This window comes from Brachyistius frenatus, unplaced genomic scaffold (assembly GCF_029030835.1).
Source record: "Brachyistius frenatus isolate BFR_SWC_R1_liver_20210118 unplaced genomic scaffold, ASM2903083v1 Contig_18, whole genome shotgun sequence".
In the NCBI taxonomy this organism is placed as follows: Eukaryota; Metazoa; Chordata; class Actinopteri; family Embiotocidae; genus Brachyistius; species Brachyistius frenatus.
Window position 1 is genome coordinate 4287405 of NW_027210617.1, and position 17621 is coordinate 4305025.

The 17621-nt window shown below is 41.5% G+C and overlaps 1 protein-coding gene across 1 annotated transcript; it reads right to left on the reverse strand.

The window, feature by feature from the left end:
* Positions 1–3133: 3133 nt before the first annotated feature.
* Positions 3134–16385, reverse strand: tmem59l (transmembrane protein 59-like). Its single transcript, XM_069695001.1, has 8 exons — positions 16071–16385; positions 14682–14787; positions 13704–13798; positions 13290–13442; positions 6924–7029; positions 6673–6787; positions 5979–6096; positions 3134–4916 (listed from the first exon to the last, which is right to left on the reverse strand). The coding sequence occupies exons 1-8, from the start codon at positions 16233–16235 to the stop codon at positions 4758–4760; spliced, it is 1017 nt and encodes a 338-aa protein (XP_069551102.1). The 5' UTR covers positions 16236–16385; the 3' UTR covers positions 3134–4757.
* Between the last annotated feature and the right edge of the window lie 1236 nt (positions 16386–17621).

Below are 17621 nucleotides of genomic sequence, written 5' to 3' on the forward strand. Positions count from 1 at the left end.
TGAACACTCGAGTTCATAATCCAAAACCTGAACCATGAGGACCCTGACGATTCGGGTTACATTATTTAGTAGTTTCAGCATGTCTCATCAATGAACTATGCGAGGAGGCGGTGGATCTGATGTGTGTCCGAAATTAAGCGACACAAAATAAACTAAAAGAAAAAAACGTACCCGGAAAGGGCTCTGGTGAAACAAGTCTGACGTAGCACCTTGAGTTTTAATTCAATAAACTGCTGCTTTAGCGCAAGTTTGAAGTCAAATCTCTCCTCCTTTCTGCATAGTTCAGCGGCACTTGGCACAATCACACAGGAGATTGAATAAAAAGAAAAGACGAGCAGGCGGAGATCTTCAGGCTAACAAACCTGCTGTAACGTGACGGTAACACATCGGCGCACCGGGTCAGATACGAAGACACGAATATGTGGAGCTGCATTCATTTTTTTTTTATCGCTTGTTCAGAGGACGTCAGCTGAGTAGGCGGCCTTCCATTTGGGAGGCACTAATTGCAAAGAGAATTGGGCCACATGCTTCCCAGACCACCTCCGAATGTGGCCTGAGCAGATCAGATCTCAATGCGTCCCGGGTGCGTTCACACCCAGTCTCTTGCTGGCCACTTGTGATCCGATCTTGCCGGGATGCATCAGGACAGGTTGTTAATGTCAGGTGGAAACAGGGTCACAAAGTCTGAGGATATCCCTGCTCCTTATGGTTTGCCCAGTTCCTTGACATACTCTAATTCCCTCCACTCATAGGCCTGTACTATCTGCCATCACCTGTTGGCACACAGTGAGAGTGCTGCCTTCACAGACACATCACACTTGGTGACCAGCGGCAGCAGCACCACCACCATCCACTTCAGACTGCATCCTGCCAAAACATCACGGGGTAATGTCATGTAACACCCTCTTGTAAAGAAGCTCCAGTCCTTTGATTATCTGTCACAGCTGAGGCATGTTTTGATATTTCCTTCTGCCTGTCTGTCTTTCACGCAGCCAGCCAGCATGTTATGCTAATTGGACACATGCACTGGAAGCTCTGTTGTGGCGCCCTTGTTTTGTGGCGTTTGATTATAAATTCATTGTATTTGGTCTGTTTTTGATGCTGTGACAGAAAAGCCTAAGCAAATTTCCATCGGTGTCTCTTTTCCTTTATTCTGCCTCTTCCTCTTATTTTTTTTTCTTCCTCCTTATTTCACTTTTCTTTTTCTTCCTCCTCTCCTTCTCCTCCAGCTCAGCTTAAAAACTTTGCATGTTTTTTTCTCCTGCAGGTGTCGGCCTGTATAGGTGCATCATTAACTCCGAGCAGCTGTCCACACGTCTCTCATTTGCTATGCCTTTATTAACATGCTTTCTACTTTATTTATTTTGTTAAGTAAATGTCACAATTTTTCTTGACATTTTTGTGCACCTCATCTGTCGGGGTACAGTCATGAAAAGTTTCCACATTATGGTCCCTCAAATGAGCACAGTTAACAGTAAACACAACTTGCCTCAAGTCACAATAATGGAGAAGAAACTCTTCGCTCTGATGCACGAACATGAATGATTACAAAAGTTTCTGCTTGAGCGTAGCTGATCTCCAAACATGCAGCTGATTCAGTATTTTAGAAATAGCATACATTGCGGCCATAGATTTCAGATCAAACCTCTGAAACTCTGCTGCCACCAAGTGGATTCAGATACTAATTACATAAAGACCATTTAGTTTTGTTTATTTTTGTAGTATTTTTTTTCTAAAGAAATTGTAATTCCCTTGAAGCACAGGAAGACACAAGTGGTCTATTTGCTACTTGAACATTTCTCCTCAAATCCAACAACAACATAAAACAATAGCCTGCGCAGCCTTCAGGATAACATTTTACCAAAGTAAAATCCAGACAAAAAAGACAAATACCTCGTTGGCTGCATGCTTTGAAAAGGAAATAGTCTTTGCATCTTCTGAATACCTGTGCATGCTTGCAGGTGCAGCTAATTCACGCGAGAGCAACCAAACAAGGCTAGAAACAGACTTCAAAATACAAGTTTTGAAAAACAGAACGAACTAATAAATAGCAAAACGTATGGTAACAGTTACAGAAACTGAATGTTTGCACAAAGCATGCCCTCCGAGCTCCACAGATGGGGGACTCTTATAGCTGCAACATCCAATATTATTTTAGACAATGAGATGTTAATCTTATTGCAGTTGTTTCGATGATTCGAAATAGCAGATAAAGTTGCAAAGTTTTTTTTTTAATTACATCAGTGATAAGGGCAATATACAAAGTATATGGAAATGTGTCAGTTTCTCATTTTACAATGGCATGCTGTTTTTAGATGATGACGACGATGGTGAAGCGCACATACTTTAAGACAGGAAACACTCGTTCCCTTTGAATTTCCCCAATGACTACCTGCAGGAGCTTTCCTAAGCGTCCCCAACCACAGATGATCTGAATTGGGTTAAGATTTTTTAGCAAGTGGCATGTTCTTATATTTATGCAGTATGAGATGCTGAATACTTGCTGCACCAGCTCAGTCAGGCTTGACAATTATGAAACAGATTAAGCCAGGATGCACCAACTGGACCAGATCAAGCTTTGCTTTACCCTGTCATCCTGGATTACTTAATTCTGCTTTTGCGAAACCGCCGCCAGGACAATGTACCCATGCAGGTTTTTATAAGGAACAGAGTTTGCTGCTCAGAGCCATGACCTCAACCCCATCAAACGACACTGGGATGAACAAGAAAACAGACTGTGAACCAGGCCTTATTGCACCAGTCCTTGGACTCACTGATGTTCTTGTGGCTGAGTAGGACCAGATCTGTGCAGCCAGAGTCCAGATTATTGTGGGAAGGCTCTCTGGAGGAGCGGAGGCAGCACGTACAGCAGCACGCAGTTTTGTAAGGAGATATTCAGCAATCATATGTGGGAGTGGTGATTATGTGTTCAGATACTTAGTTTGGATGTTCATATACTTTTGGACAGCTTCTTTTCTTTGTCTTCTGAATCTTTTTCATCATCAGAGTAAATATACAAGCTACACACAAGCGCACAAACAAATGCACGCTTTGTCCAGAGTGTATAATGTGAATCGCCTATAAATCAAATATTGTATTTAAATGGAAAAAAAAATCCCACTTACCTCACTCATTTATTTACAATGAAAACACTTTATTTTCATCATGTTGTAAGTATCATTTCATTGAAAATAAACAGACCAGTATAAAGGAAACAATACAGTTTGAAATTCATATCATATTCCTCATGACATACCTTCAGTTTGAACCAGTACAGATATTGATTGAATGGCTTTTCAATTGAGAGACCTTCCTGTAAATCATGTGGATATTGTCATTCATTACACATTCTATTCAATTTTTACAGTAAATATGAACACACAAAAAAAAAAAATCACAAGTCTACAGTAGAGTTGTGCCATACTGGCATGGCGAGCGGTTAAGATAAACTATCCAAGAATCACTTGCATGCACGCTTTATTGTCTACATAGCCTGGATTAAAAGATAGCGTTACAAGACATCAAAAGCACTGAGAGGAAAACAAAAAATCTTCTCTAAGACTGTGCAACTCTGTTAAATAACAAAGATCTATGTCAAAAGCTTTGCATTACACATCGTTACAGAGGTTATCCTTCAGTATGTGCTCCTAGGACATACAAAATAGTCAGCTATTAAGAAGCACATGGCACATATAACAGCTAAGAACTCTTTAAGTGATATAAGAGCAATAATATAATAATCATAATAATACAGCAATATGTGCAATCTTCCATCTGTGTGTCTCATTCTAATCTGTGTTACAATGTATTTTACAAACAGAGCAGTTACATGTGTGTGATGAACTAACTGTACTGTACATGGCACTTTAATAACACTGATATCTCATGTTGATGATTCGGGACAAGAGAAAATAAATAAAGGTTTTATTTTTGCTCATTCTCCAACAGAAGGCTTGTTTCCACTGGTTTAAATTAGTTCTCCTTGAAAGAATGTGTGCTGTTGAAGATGACATCCAGACACACACACAAAAGTGACAAAAGCCAAAAAATGATGTGTTTGCTTCTCTGGTGAGGTTTATTCACCTGAGAACACTTGTATTTTCTTAAGATTAAAAATATTTTCAATTTCTAGACCGTTTTCGAAGACAACATTACTTAACAGCCCATAAGGATGATTATGTAAACAGATTATAAACTGCTGTACTCACAAGAGTGATCTCGGAGTATTTCACTCACCTTTCATTCATCTTCCCCTCCTCTCTCTGACTGTGGCCCTTCGCTCTGAACAAGCCATTAATTAATCCAAACTCTCTGTGAGAACGAGGAAAATTAAATCTGAAATGAATTTCAGTGTTTGTCTTCATGAAAAACGATATGAAAGCTCTCAGCTGTAATCCATCCTCTCTGCTTGTCTCGTGTGGCTCGGAGACAAGAGCGCTGTCTCATCAATAAGCAATGAGCAAGGCCAATCACTGAGGATAATCTGAGGGCGGACGTGAAGGAACCTGGACTGTACAAGGAAATGAAATGCATGACAGGTGTAGCGAACTGAAAAGCCCATCTGACTGACACAAGCTGGATGTTTCAGGAAGTTTAAATGACGGGAGGGTGCCATGCTCTTAAGAATAGTTTTTTTTTTTTTTAATTCTGCTGTATTAAGTGGCGTGATGTGTTCGTTTTACCCCTTTCACCGACGGGCCAGAGTTTAGAGATGGTTACCCAGGGAAACAAGACAGCAGCTTTCGCACTGGTGCTTCCTAAACACACGTTTTGTTGAGGTCGACTTTCACTGGCAGCGGCCCTGCTTCCTGGATCTCCTCCGACTGTTTCACGGTGACGGCGATCACCGGACTCAGGTGGTACGGGTTGACTTTCTGGGCGTTGTCCAGGAACTCTTTATCTCCATTGATACTCAGCTAAAAGAACACAAAAAATAAACAGGTGATAAGTATGAGGAAACAGACAAGATTACTAACACAGACGTCCACCTACAAAACCACACCTCGTCTTTTGCACTCAGTTTGGGTGCATGAAATGACTCCTGGAAATAGTCCTTTCTAAGACTTCACACGGTTGCATAAACTGACAGTTTCTGTAATAAGTTTGTGTTCTGCTGTCATTTTAAAATCCCTTTTTTTCAGACGTCTTGGAAAGAAGAAGATGCGCACATCTGTTGCCCCGGTAACCTAGTCTTTTATGAGGACACAAAGCGGATTGATGGGAGCAGACAGTTTCAGTCATGTACAGAGGAGATAGGAATTAAATCTCTGTGAAGTTTTTCATGGATGTGTTGAAACACCTGATGATGACATCTATTACATAAACTATAAAAAATAAATAAATGTGTAAAGGATTGCGCTATGCAGCAAACAAGCTAAGTAACACTCACAAGAGTGCACAAAATGTGTATGGATATTTGGCTACTGTTTGTTGGCACCAGATTTAAATAAGGTAATCACAATAAATGCACACTATATTATAAAGGTTTCATACAAGAAATGTGAACAAGTCTTTTTTATCTTTATTGCAGATGCTTGACATTTAACAATCCAGAAATTACAACACGCAATAAAAAGACAAGTTGAGCTTATTCACCTCCTGCCAGTTCAACTAAAACAACTAATTTACAGCAATGCGCGTCAATTAATGAGAGACTGCAGGTGAAAATACACCTCTAAATGGTTGTAAAGAGATTTTTATCAACTGAAAGGGGAGATCATGATAGAGCACGCTAGCTGTTGTGGACAGGAGATGCTGAAATTAATTAGATGTTAGAGTCATCTTTACTCTGCCAGATTCAAAATAAAACTGTTTCTTACACATTTAGATATGGGTTGTTGTGATTTCTGAGAGGTCCATAACAGTGCACCTCTACCATTTTTGAGAGAGAAATATCAAAACAGCACAGGTGCAACGCCGAGACAGAGAAGGCAAATTTGTGACCGAACATCAAGTCGTTTTTTCCTCTCACTGTGTACCTGCGTCTTGATGTGCTGCTCAGGCGCGGTGACGAGGCTGGCACAGCTGAGCCACAGCATGACCATGATGGACAGGAAGAGACAGGCCGCTAAAATCCACCGAGGAAGACCTGAACGTCTGGAGAATGAAGGAGCGGGATGAGAATAAGGAGGGGACGGGAATGAGGATGAGGAGGGCGAGAGACATTGGGACACTAATCAACAAGTCATCATCAAGTAGCACAGGCCTAAATCTAAATATATGAATTACAAACGCAGTTTTATAAGCTTTAACAGTAATTCTGGGACGCAATTAACCCATTTACTGCGAATACAACTTTATATACGTTTGACTGTACTTTGTCTAATGTGTGGTATTCAACGTAGTTTCGAGATAAATTTAAGGGATTCAGATAATCCAGCTCGGTGGATATCACGGCTACATCTGTCACTGTTAGTTACGATATTATCGCAAGCTGATGCAGTTCGGAGTGTGGGCTGATGTGAAAAGTATGCGTTGCCAAATAAAACAAAAAGCAGACATGTTTGCTGTGGTGGGTTAGCAATCTCAATCTCAGTAAGTTACAAGTCTGTACAAGTTGATTTTCATGGTGACATACAAAACGTGTGGTTTGTTTCAAAAGATGATTGGCAGTAACATATTTTCTGACAAACTCTTTACATTTTCAGCTAGGCAGTTGTAGCTTGAGCTCACCTTGACATGCAGCCGAGGAAGTCGTGCTCTGCAGCGGGGTCCTCTGCGTGCTGGACAGGGTGCTTTCCTTTGCCTGCTGTTTTGGGTGCTCCCTTTTCCCCGTGTCCCCTCACACCTGCCACAGTTAAAAAAAAAAAAAAAAAACAGACTTCAGTCTGATGCTAATTAATTCAAGACACCTAATGTTGGAATATTGCAGGAACATGTGCTGCCTGATATTTGATGTGTGTGTGTTGAGTAAACGTTCTTACCATGGGGTCTCTGGGTGTGAGAGTGGACCTGAGGCCAGGGTTTGTCAGCCACGTTGGATCGAGGAGCCTGCAGCTCAGGCAGAGAGTACTCCATCTCTGGCTGGCTCTGAGAAGAAAAACAACAACAACAGCAAAGACGTTCAGCCATCGTGGCAGTAATTTCCCCACACCAGCAGAACTGACAAGAAAGGGTCTGCTAAACACCAAGAGGTTAAAACACAGAAGAGCTCCAACTGAGAAAGTCAGAATGAACAGAGGGAAAGTTGTGCCGTGAAAAAAAAATTGAATTGTTAATTAGTAGCGTTAGGGATGATGGAAGGTGGATTTTGATAGCTTCTGTTAATTTTGAAGCCAGAATCACTGTTACCTGCACTTCTAATTTTTTGGCTGAGGTAGGCTGATCACTTCCTGGCTCTAACTTCATATTAAGCCTTCAAACATGAGAGCGATATCAATCTTCTAACCTAATTATCAGCAAGCAAGCAAACTCATTTCCTAAAATGTTAAATTATTCCTTTAACACCGCATTAATAGTGAAAAAAAAAATCCCCTATAGACTCATGTGATTAAAATACTGACACAGATCTAAATCAAAGTGAAAGGTGCTGTTTAAAGTTTGCATGATTTAAATGTGACACCCAGCTGATAGTCACCTAATATTACATTAAAGTCAGTATCAAATATGAAGACACATTGAACATTCATACATGTGTGAATTTTTAGACATTCACTATAACCAAAAATGTTCTTTTTGTTTTGTTCTGCTTTACAGAAAGGTCAGAGGTCAGGATCAGGTAGCCACTGACCTACAGCCCTGGAGATGGAAGTGTGTCAGATTTGCTTTCAAAGACACTTCAGCCTTATAGCAGCATCCTGAGGCGTGAATCAGTTTACCAGCTGACAACACTGCTCCCCCCACCCATCTAACAGGTCATGGTGAGGTTTCCGGTGTAATTACAGTTTCTTTCAGGACATTAAATCTACACTGTTCATTAAAAAGTCTCATAATTCATAAGTCTCATAAACGATACCCGTGTTTTTATCTAATTTTGGAACATTTAACATGGTGTGTAAATTACACAAATGGCATTAAAAGTCGTACTTTTCTCTTTCTCACTTAACCAAATCAGTTTAGTAAAAGCCCTTGTACTGGACAGAATCTGGAAAAATGCATTTTAACACACACATTTGCACGCACACGCACACGCACACACACACACACACACACACACACACACACACACACACACACACACACACACACACACACACACACACACACACACACACACACACACAAGCTGCTGTCACTATTTGCACTGTTGTGTGTTTCATTGTGTGCAGTCTTTCTGGTTCCCCTGGAGAACTCATTAAAAGAGGATTTCGGTTCCCTGCTGCTGACCCTCCCTCCACCACAACAGCAGCTGTAGTCACTTGAAACAATACTATTGCTGGCCTCAGCAACAACACACACTCACACACACCTACTGTATTTAGAACAGCGCAACATTTCCCACTGCAGTAATGTCATCCTCCCAATTATTCAAAGATTCTGGCACTTAGCTGGGCTTTGAAACCTGAAAACTCTGATGTGGGAATGTGGATTAATTTATTATTTTATACTTCAATATTTAGAAAATGAGTGATCTGTTAGCTGGTGAATGACTTCAATCTCTTGTCCTGCAACATACTGTAGTCACTGTGCAGACATATGGGTAGTTTTATTCCTAAAACACTACAAACGAAAACGTTCTTTCTCAACCAGATTCATTAACCAGAGCGAGCAATGTTTTCTGCATTGAAACCAGATGCAGCGCCAGCGTAAAGTTTAGAGAGAGACAAGGCGAGTGTAGATGTGAGGGGGATGATTCTCATTTGCTCCAGATTGAAATGATCTACCCATTAGAAGGAGCAGAGCCTGATCTGCATCTGTCATGAATTATGAGAGGAAGCAGATAGGTGCTCTAGCTAACAGAAAGAAGGAAAAAGACGGGTGTGAGTTCAGCCACGGGGGTTAAGTCCCTAAAATGTCACCTTTTTAGTTGAATTGGGTCATGGACACGGTCTGTTTTTAATAAGATTATTGGGAGGATTATTTTCAACCTGTACTGGAGAACAGCTTCGTCTCACTACATGTTCATATGGATCATGTTTGGATAAATCACTCAATTAATTATATCTACAGGGTTAGGGTTTGGAAAAAGGGTTACAAATTGTATCATAAGCCCTACTGGCTGAGTTTGAGGCAAATCAAATAACAAAAAAACATTATGAAAGCACATTAGGAAGACCATTTGGTAAATATGTGGAGTAAATTGGACTTTAAGCTGGACTAAACTATACCAAATATTACGGGTTTAATCTTGTGATACTTCTGTATCTTAATTCTCTGGGTCCTATTGCTCAATTGTTGTCCAAAAAGTCTCAAAACCACTGTTGGAGTGGGTGACATGGTTCTTCATTTAGCTGAACATGGGAGAGAATGCAAACGCACGACACTGGAGGTGAAAGGTTCCAGCAATCAAAACCTTCACTGAAACAGCCAGTGCAGAAACACAGAGAGATGAGCACTGTTACAGAAACGGGCCACTAGAACACACCGATTTGCCTGTGGTGTTATCCAAAAAGGCCAAATCGAAGAGCACCAAAGGATTGACGGGTATTGAGAAAAGTGGAAGTCGAAACGTTCAAGAAAACAAAAACAATTAACTTGGAATATTTACCAAGAACAGAAACCACAAAAGACACAGGAACAAAGGTATGTGGCAGTAACACACACACTAAATACAGGAGAGGAGGACAACGAGGGAAAAATGAAACTAACAAGACCAGGAAGTGAAGTAAACCAAGACACAGGTGGTGAGTGATTACAAAATAAAACAAGAAACCCAACAAACTAAAAGGCAGGACCATGACAACTTTAGCAACAAATGTGTTTTCGTCGTAGCTTAAAATAGTCCCTCATAAATGCACTGTTGACTCCTGTCTGAGTAACATTTGTTAAATACTATTAATTTTTTTTTAAATTACTGACTGAAATAAAATATTAAGACCCATTTTTAAAGATTCATGTATTTAGTATTAACTTCAGCTTCAGTTTGGAAGCTGGAAAGCACCGAGACAGTTTGATGGTTTGCCACAAAGTACTGTTTTTGGAGGCGGGTGTGTGAAATGACATCACTCTGATTCACATATGCATACTGTATCTGTTCATCTTGTGTTGATGCTTATGTCAGTTAAGTCTCTTGTGCTTGGATGAGTAAGCAATTCAGCAAGAGCTGAGTTACATATTCTAATAACTGAGTCACACTCCCTTCAAACACCATTATGTCACCAGTTCTGTCCTTTATGTTCAAGTTTTTTTTTTTTTTTACCCCCTTTCTTTCAAATCTATTCGGGCACGAATGACTAATGCAATCACTCAGAAGAAATGGGGCAGCCACTTCTCGCTTTGAATTTAGCCAAGTTCAATTTGTTCTGCAGGTCAGCTTGCTAACACACTACAGCTCAGCCAGAGGACGTCTTTAATTGACTCACTTTTGTTGCAAGCACTTTGTCGCACCAGCACGGGCTGAGCAGTCACAATAACAAGGTGGGGGTGAGAAGAGAAAGACTGGGTAAAAGGTTGTGTTAACCAGTCGTTCCTCAAAATTACAAGTTTTCCCTTTAATGGGGACAAACCTCAGTTGTGACCTGAAGGTGACTTACTCCACCCTGATACACTGCTGCTGACTGGTAGCTTCATGCTTGCTTTTATGATGCTTGAGGCTGCACACACAGTCACACTCACGACATAAGGTCACATAAATACACACACAAGCACACAGACGGGTGCAAAGAGACAGTCCGCTTATTATGGATATTCACACAATTTGTATTTCAGGCAGCGCTGGCCTGTTTTCTCCCCTCGGCTGTCCCTCAATTTCGCTGGACTTTTTCTGCTGTTTCAACACTCGGAGAGTCAATCTGTCAAGATGGTGGCGGTTTGCCAGCTGTCCACTAAACACAGGCCTGATAGTTTTCTCACTGCCCTGCAGAGTCTGGCTTCCCCTTGCCGCTTCGTTCTGCATGTCACTGCCATAAAGAGCAGACATCCATCACAGAGTCCGAGAGAAATGTTGGTAATTTCATGTTCTGAGCTTTGTGCCTCTCTAAATATGATGTGGAGCACTGAAGCCCGGGCTGCACAGATAATTTATACCTAATTGTGAATTTCAGCGTATAAGACAGCTTTCTGTTACACAGAAGCCTTTGTGTATGGGCTAGGGTGCATAAATACTATCATTTCCCATTGAACCCTTTAATTATGTAGCTAAAATTGACATCAAACTCACTTACTCACCAAACGCCAAAACACTTGACAGGGATGTAGGTTTCTTTTGGAGGATATGGTTGGCTAGTCTGGTGGTTAGACAGACCACACCTTATTATAGCTTTAATGTATAGGTGGTTTACTGTGTTGACTTCAGCAAAAAGTTCATAACCTCAACTAGAAACACTAAGACAGCACAATATTCTGCCAAAACTGCAACAAATTCACTCTTAATATAAAACGTGAGCAGAGTTTCATCTGCATCTTGATCAAAATCTGCATCAAAAGACACACATTTTATGTTTGTTGTTCTCTCTATGCGTTGCACACTGTACCTGAATATCATGTGTACCAAGACTACATACAGTTGAAAAATGGACAAAGAAAGTAACTGTCTGAAAATGCATGCTGTTATGTTGTTGAAAACTAAATAAAAAGTGAGGTAAAAAAAAAAAGAAGACACACATTGGTGGATAAATGTAGAATGTGTCAGATTTTTTTGCTATTAATTTTTTTCTGCTTTTCAAGTAAAGTAGTTCATGAACAAAACATTTTCAGAAATATCTTTAACTACCAATGTTAAGAAATGTTTCCTAGTCCCAAAGCCTTTCACCTAAAGTTCTGTGTCTGCCACTTTCAATCCATCTTTTCAAATTCAAGAAATGACTTGTGAAAATGTATTTGTCACATACAGAACTTTATTCTCTAGCAGGGTCCACTGTCTTTTTAAATCTTGCAGCGTCCTTTCATCTTGAGGTGAGTTCTCCACAGCTGGCCCTGCCACGGTTAAATATGCATGGTACTGAGGGCAGCGGCATTAATTCAAAAGGACATTTATAAACAATTAAAGTGCTGTGAGAGGAAAAGAGAAACATCATTTGTAGCTCTCCGAATTCAACCACCTTTCCATCACCCTGCTGTGTGCCCTTGTTCACTCAACCTTCACAGGTGCACTGACTCTAAAATGGGCTATGAGAGCTGTTGGCAAGAACCCAAGCTCTCCTACACCGTATAGAAGAGGATATATTTCACAATCCTAACAGGCAGCAGAGGTTAGCTCAACCAATAATCATAAGGGTCTGCTGGCTTGCTTTTAACCTCTAATTAAAAATATATGACATGTAAAATCACTGTTGGTATTAATTGTATTTTTATAACTTTGCACAGTCATGAGTCAGCAGGCCATACGTACAGAATATATACTGTATAATATGAGGATAGTGACTTTATAGAGACTTCAGTGTTCTTTTGTCTCCTTGTTTTGCTAGAAAGTACATACAGTACTTCCTAAGAGCAACATTACATTACAAAACCACATGTATTCACAACATCATAGTGTAAATTGATATATTCTGTGTTTCTACTGGTGAGATTTGGGATAAAATGTGTTGAATAGACAAAAACAATAAGAGGACTAACTTTGAAATGCTCTAAATAGATGCTGATTCTGCAGTACAGCTCCCATAAACCACCTTTCAGAAGAGTTTTTTTAATTATACTTCACCTGGGGAGGAGTTTGCATGTCCTCCTCTGCCTATGAGTTTTCTCTGGGTGCCCTGGTTTCCTCCCACAGTCCAAACTCCTGCAGGTTAGTTTAATTGGCTTGACTCTAAATTGCCCGTAGGTGTGGGAAGTTGTCTGTCTTTATGTTCAGCCTGTGACTGATTGATGACCTGTCCGGGGTGTACCCTCTCGCCCAATGTCAGCTCAGATATGCTCCAGCCCTCCACTCAATGTAATTACTTTTGAATTTTGAGGAACCGTTGCTGTGCACCTAAACTACATAGTTTGTATTATAACAAACTTCTGCTGCTGCTATAAACACAAACCCACCACATCCAGCAAATGTGAAAGGCTTAAGATCTGGTTTAGGTTAAAAGCATAGTCAGGTTATATTAAAAGGAAATTAAAGGAACGATGTGTAGAATATAACAGTAACCATGTACTTAAAACAATAAACCGTGAATGGACTGATTAGAGACAAACACATGTTTGCGACTGATCATTACTCAAAGCCCCCCCCTGTTCAGGACAAACACATATCTGTGTCTTACCTGGAAAACCACAACCTTGCCATCATCAGCCTGCAGGTAGAAGGTCCAGGTGGAGGAGATGAAGCTCTGGGCAGAGCTGACGATGTCATTGCACCAGCTGGACACAGCCTCCATCACAGAGGGGGGCTTAGGGCGGAGAGTCATGGCCTTCAGCTGCAGAAGAGAGGGCGGGACACTCAAGCACAGAAAAACTATTGACTGTGTTTGTGTGTTTGTGTGTTTGTGTGTACGCAGTTGTGGTTTTAATATTGACATTAATATTCAGACACCCTAAGGTGCACTGGCCCTTATAACTGCATTTACTCTGTGTGTGTGTGTGTGTGTGTGTGTGTGTGTGTGTGTGTGTGTGTGTGTGTGTGTGTGTGTGTGTGTGTGTGTGTGTGTGTGTGTGTGTGTGTGTGTGGCCTTTATCACCTTCCTCCTTTTGAGCTCAGGTTCAGAGGGTTGGCTGGCACAGCCGGTGCTGCAGGCCTCCTGCTCCAGCAGCTTAACATAAGCCTCCTGGCAGGCTGGAGAAAGAGAGAGAGAGAGAGAGGGGACAGTTGTGAATCATGACAGAACAAATTTGGCCGTAAAAAAGACAAAGAGGAAGAGGTTGAGAGTGCAGATGAAGGAGTGAAGAGAAAGAATGAACACAAAAGAGAGCTGGCATGAAGCGCTACAGTCAGCTGCGTGGAAGAGAAGAAAAACTGAAACACGTCCAGACTGTTTATGTGGGAAGAAAGATAAAGATGCAAAGGGAGACGTTGCATCTGCCGGCCCCTGCGGAGACAATTCACCCCACGTCGGCGTTATTGAAACAAGGGGGAAAGTGGGCATCTGCTGTCTGGAAGGCAAATCACATCATTGATTTCCAATACGACAGTTCAAACAGCCTCAAACACCCAGAAAATACCCACTGAGCCTTCCAGCTTTCAGGAAGCACTGCGATGTTTACCAGAGCTGTGTTGTTCAAAAGTTTGATCTCCACCTGCACTGGAAGCCCTGTGAATATAAAATAATGTAGCCTACGTGCAGACTGCTTTTGTCTTGAAAACTCGAAACAGCTTCTTTTTTTTTAATTATATGTATCTTGTCCAACCTCTATATAAAGTTTAGTCACATTTAGGTAAACAGAATGAATGACTTCAATCTATTTTTAAGTCTTGTCAAAAAGACGATGGGGTCCTTTAAGGGTTTGTGACACAATCCGATAAATAATGTGAAATTAAACCTGCCTATCATGTAGACAGAAGTTACAATTTTTGTCTCGGTAGTTTAGATTTTTATGAGGACTGCCACTCATTTTGTCACAGTTTAGGGTTTAAGGACTCAGCAGCTTCAGGTTTGGATTTTAAGACCACCAATCTCATTCAAACACAGTCCAACAGACAAATCGACACACTGGCTCACCTCCCTGACACTCCTCCCTGCTCGTATTAAAGCCGGCGTTGCCATTGACAAACTGGCAGATGGAGTAGAGGCGACAGCCGCGGTGACAGGCATTCATTATGGAGTCCTACAGACAGACAGGGAGAAGAGAGGGATGTTCAAAATTAGAGATGTCTCCTGTAGTCTCGGATAAACTTCACAACCTTGTTAGGAAATATGACATGGATGGGTGACGGCATCTCTTAATGACACGGTGCAGCTGGTATATTATGGCTTGTCATAAACAATTTACAAGGAGCCTTCAGTCACTGCGAAAGAAAACCAATGGTAATGAGCTAGTTGGGTAAAACTTGTGCAGGATAATGTTCTGGTGAGAAAGGAAGATGCACGTTACTGCACTTCCTCTTGTCATAATGCCTTAATTTACTCTGCAACGTGAGGAGACAGCGCCCTCTGGTGACCTCTGTAAGAACAGGAGAGACAAAGAGATCCCCTGACCGCGACCATGAACGGTTTATTGTGCTTTTCATCATCTTTACTGCGTTTCCTTGTTGATTCACAGGCCGCAGAGAATCGTGCCAAACCGGGAAAAGGCGTCATATTAATCACCTTTAAAGTTCTTGTGCAGCACAATAGAACCCTAAAAAAACTCGACATACAGGTATAAGCAGTTCGTTTTCCATCACAGTCCTCAATCCAGGTGCCTGAGATTCGCTGTGCAGCTCTGCTACTGCTGCCCTGCAGGGTGTCTGAACCACACCTGAAGGCAGCAGGAGAGGAGGGGGAGGAGGCGGTTGGAGGAGAAACATCCGAGACTGGAAATCTAGGCAAGGCTCTAAACCGCAGAAACGAACAGAAATTCCCAACCATCTCCCATCCTGCGCCGGTCCATTCTGGCCTCGTCTGCGCAGGAGGATGCAGCGTAAACTGTCATAAAATGTGTCACGGTACACGATAGTCTCACTTGCTCCTCCATATCTACACCGAATTAACTTCAGCCTTAAAAATATATATATATATATATATATATATATATGTGGTCAATTGTTGGTTTATTATTACAAGTGCACCTCAGGATGAGCTTTAACGCAGCTCACTTCTTGGACCAGCCTTTAAGATGCAGACGAAAATGAGCTGCATCCATTTTTCGGCCTAATTGTGCGCCGTAGCATCCAGAAGGATGCAGAGAAAATCGAAGCCAGAGTGGAGCCTGTCGTTACACACAGATCCGATCCGCACGTATTTATTTCCCTCATCTTCGAATTAATAAACGACTTTTTTTTTTTCTCGGTGCTGAATATTAGCTGTCGTTTCGTAGCTGAAATACAGCCGCTTGTAGCTGTACGTTCGCTGCCGATAACGCGCCTTCTGCAGAGACAGCCTTCCCTCCAGCGCGCAGGAATAACTTACTTTAGCGGGGCTTTTGTTTTTGATGGTGAGCTGGCATTGCTTTTTGCAGTAATTGATGTCGCCCAGTTGGTTGTCAAACAGATCCGAGGACGCCGCCGCGAGCCCAGCAATAAGCACCGAGAGGAGGGCCGGGAAGCCGCACATCCTGCCGCCGAGCCGGAGCATCTCAAACCCTGAAGAGAGGCGCGGAGAGTCGAGCTTCAAACCAGCACTGAGCTCCTTTGTGGCGGCGCTGCTGGTGCGGATGCTGCTGCTGCTGCTGTTGCTGCCTCAGCCCGGGTCCTGTCTTCTCCGCGGATCTGCTTCTGCTTGTGGCGTCACGCGCATCATCATCATCATCATCATCATCACGCACGCTGCTGCCCCCCCCCCTCTCCAACACACACACACACACACACACATAGCTTCACAACCTGCAGAGCAGTCTTCACTGCAGTGCATAATGTGGCAGCGATGACATTCCTAATCAAAATGTAGCGGAGACATTTGATGAGCTGCGGGTGACAGATGTCCTGCATGGGGCGGTTTGATGCAGTAGATTAGTCAATGTGACAATTATCAGATGAATGTAATAATATTCAAGTGGAGCACATGTGGGCTACAACAGTATGTAAGCTAAGAAGAAACGACCAAGAGCGATATTAAAAATAATATTTGTCGAGTGAGCTGAGCGTCAATGCAGTGATTAGTTTGTGCAATGTGGTTAAAAAGGGATCTAATAATATAATGTCCTGATGGCTGTGAACATTAGAAGGCCTATAGCCAATACTTTAGATCAAGCTTTAGAAGTGCTCAAGTCGTTTACTCGTGAAAAAGTAAAAGTACAAGATCCAGTTTTACTACAGTGAAAGTACGTATTAACAAAATGCACATACATTATTATAAGTACTCAATGCAGAATGGTCCCTGTATGTGATTAGCCAATATTAATAAGTGGACAGTTGAATATAAGGGGACAGATTGCTGTAAAAGTTGCTCCTCTGTTTTTGTTTGTTTGATCCAAATAATTTATGTTGCGTCGTGTTTATGTATAAAATCTTAATGAAATGGAGTTAAATGTAAATTCTTTTTTTGGAGGCTTTAACATCTTCAAAAATTCATGAAAGTTGGTGGCTGACGCAAGTTTCGTGAGGTTTGGAGCATCATTTGACCTCAAACATCAACTTCCTGTGTCATCCAAAAACATGCACTTCAGGTCAGGTTACCTGGCGCCGCGGTCGTGGCAGCCTGCTGCAGCATCTCCCCCCTGAGAGCCCCCCTGCTGTAGTGAAGAAATTTCCCCTCGGGGATTAATAAAGTGTATAAAATCTAAATTAATTTTTTTTTTTTTAAATGGCGAAATATCACACTTAGCCGCATCGCCCTGGCTATATACGATATACTATATACTATATACAATATGCTGTGTACTATATACAAAAATGAATTTTGGATCACTTTTTGGACGATATGCTATAGCATGACTTTTTTTTGAATATTTTGGACGACATACAGTATGAATTTTTTTTAATCACTTTTTGGAGTATGGCCTTTTTCTGAACTGACATGTAT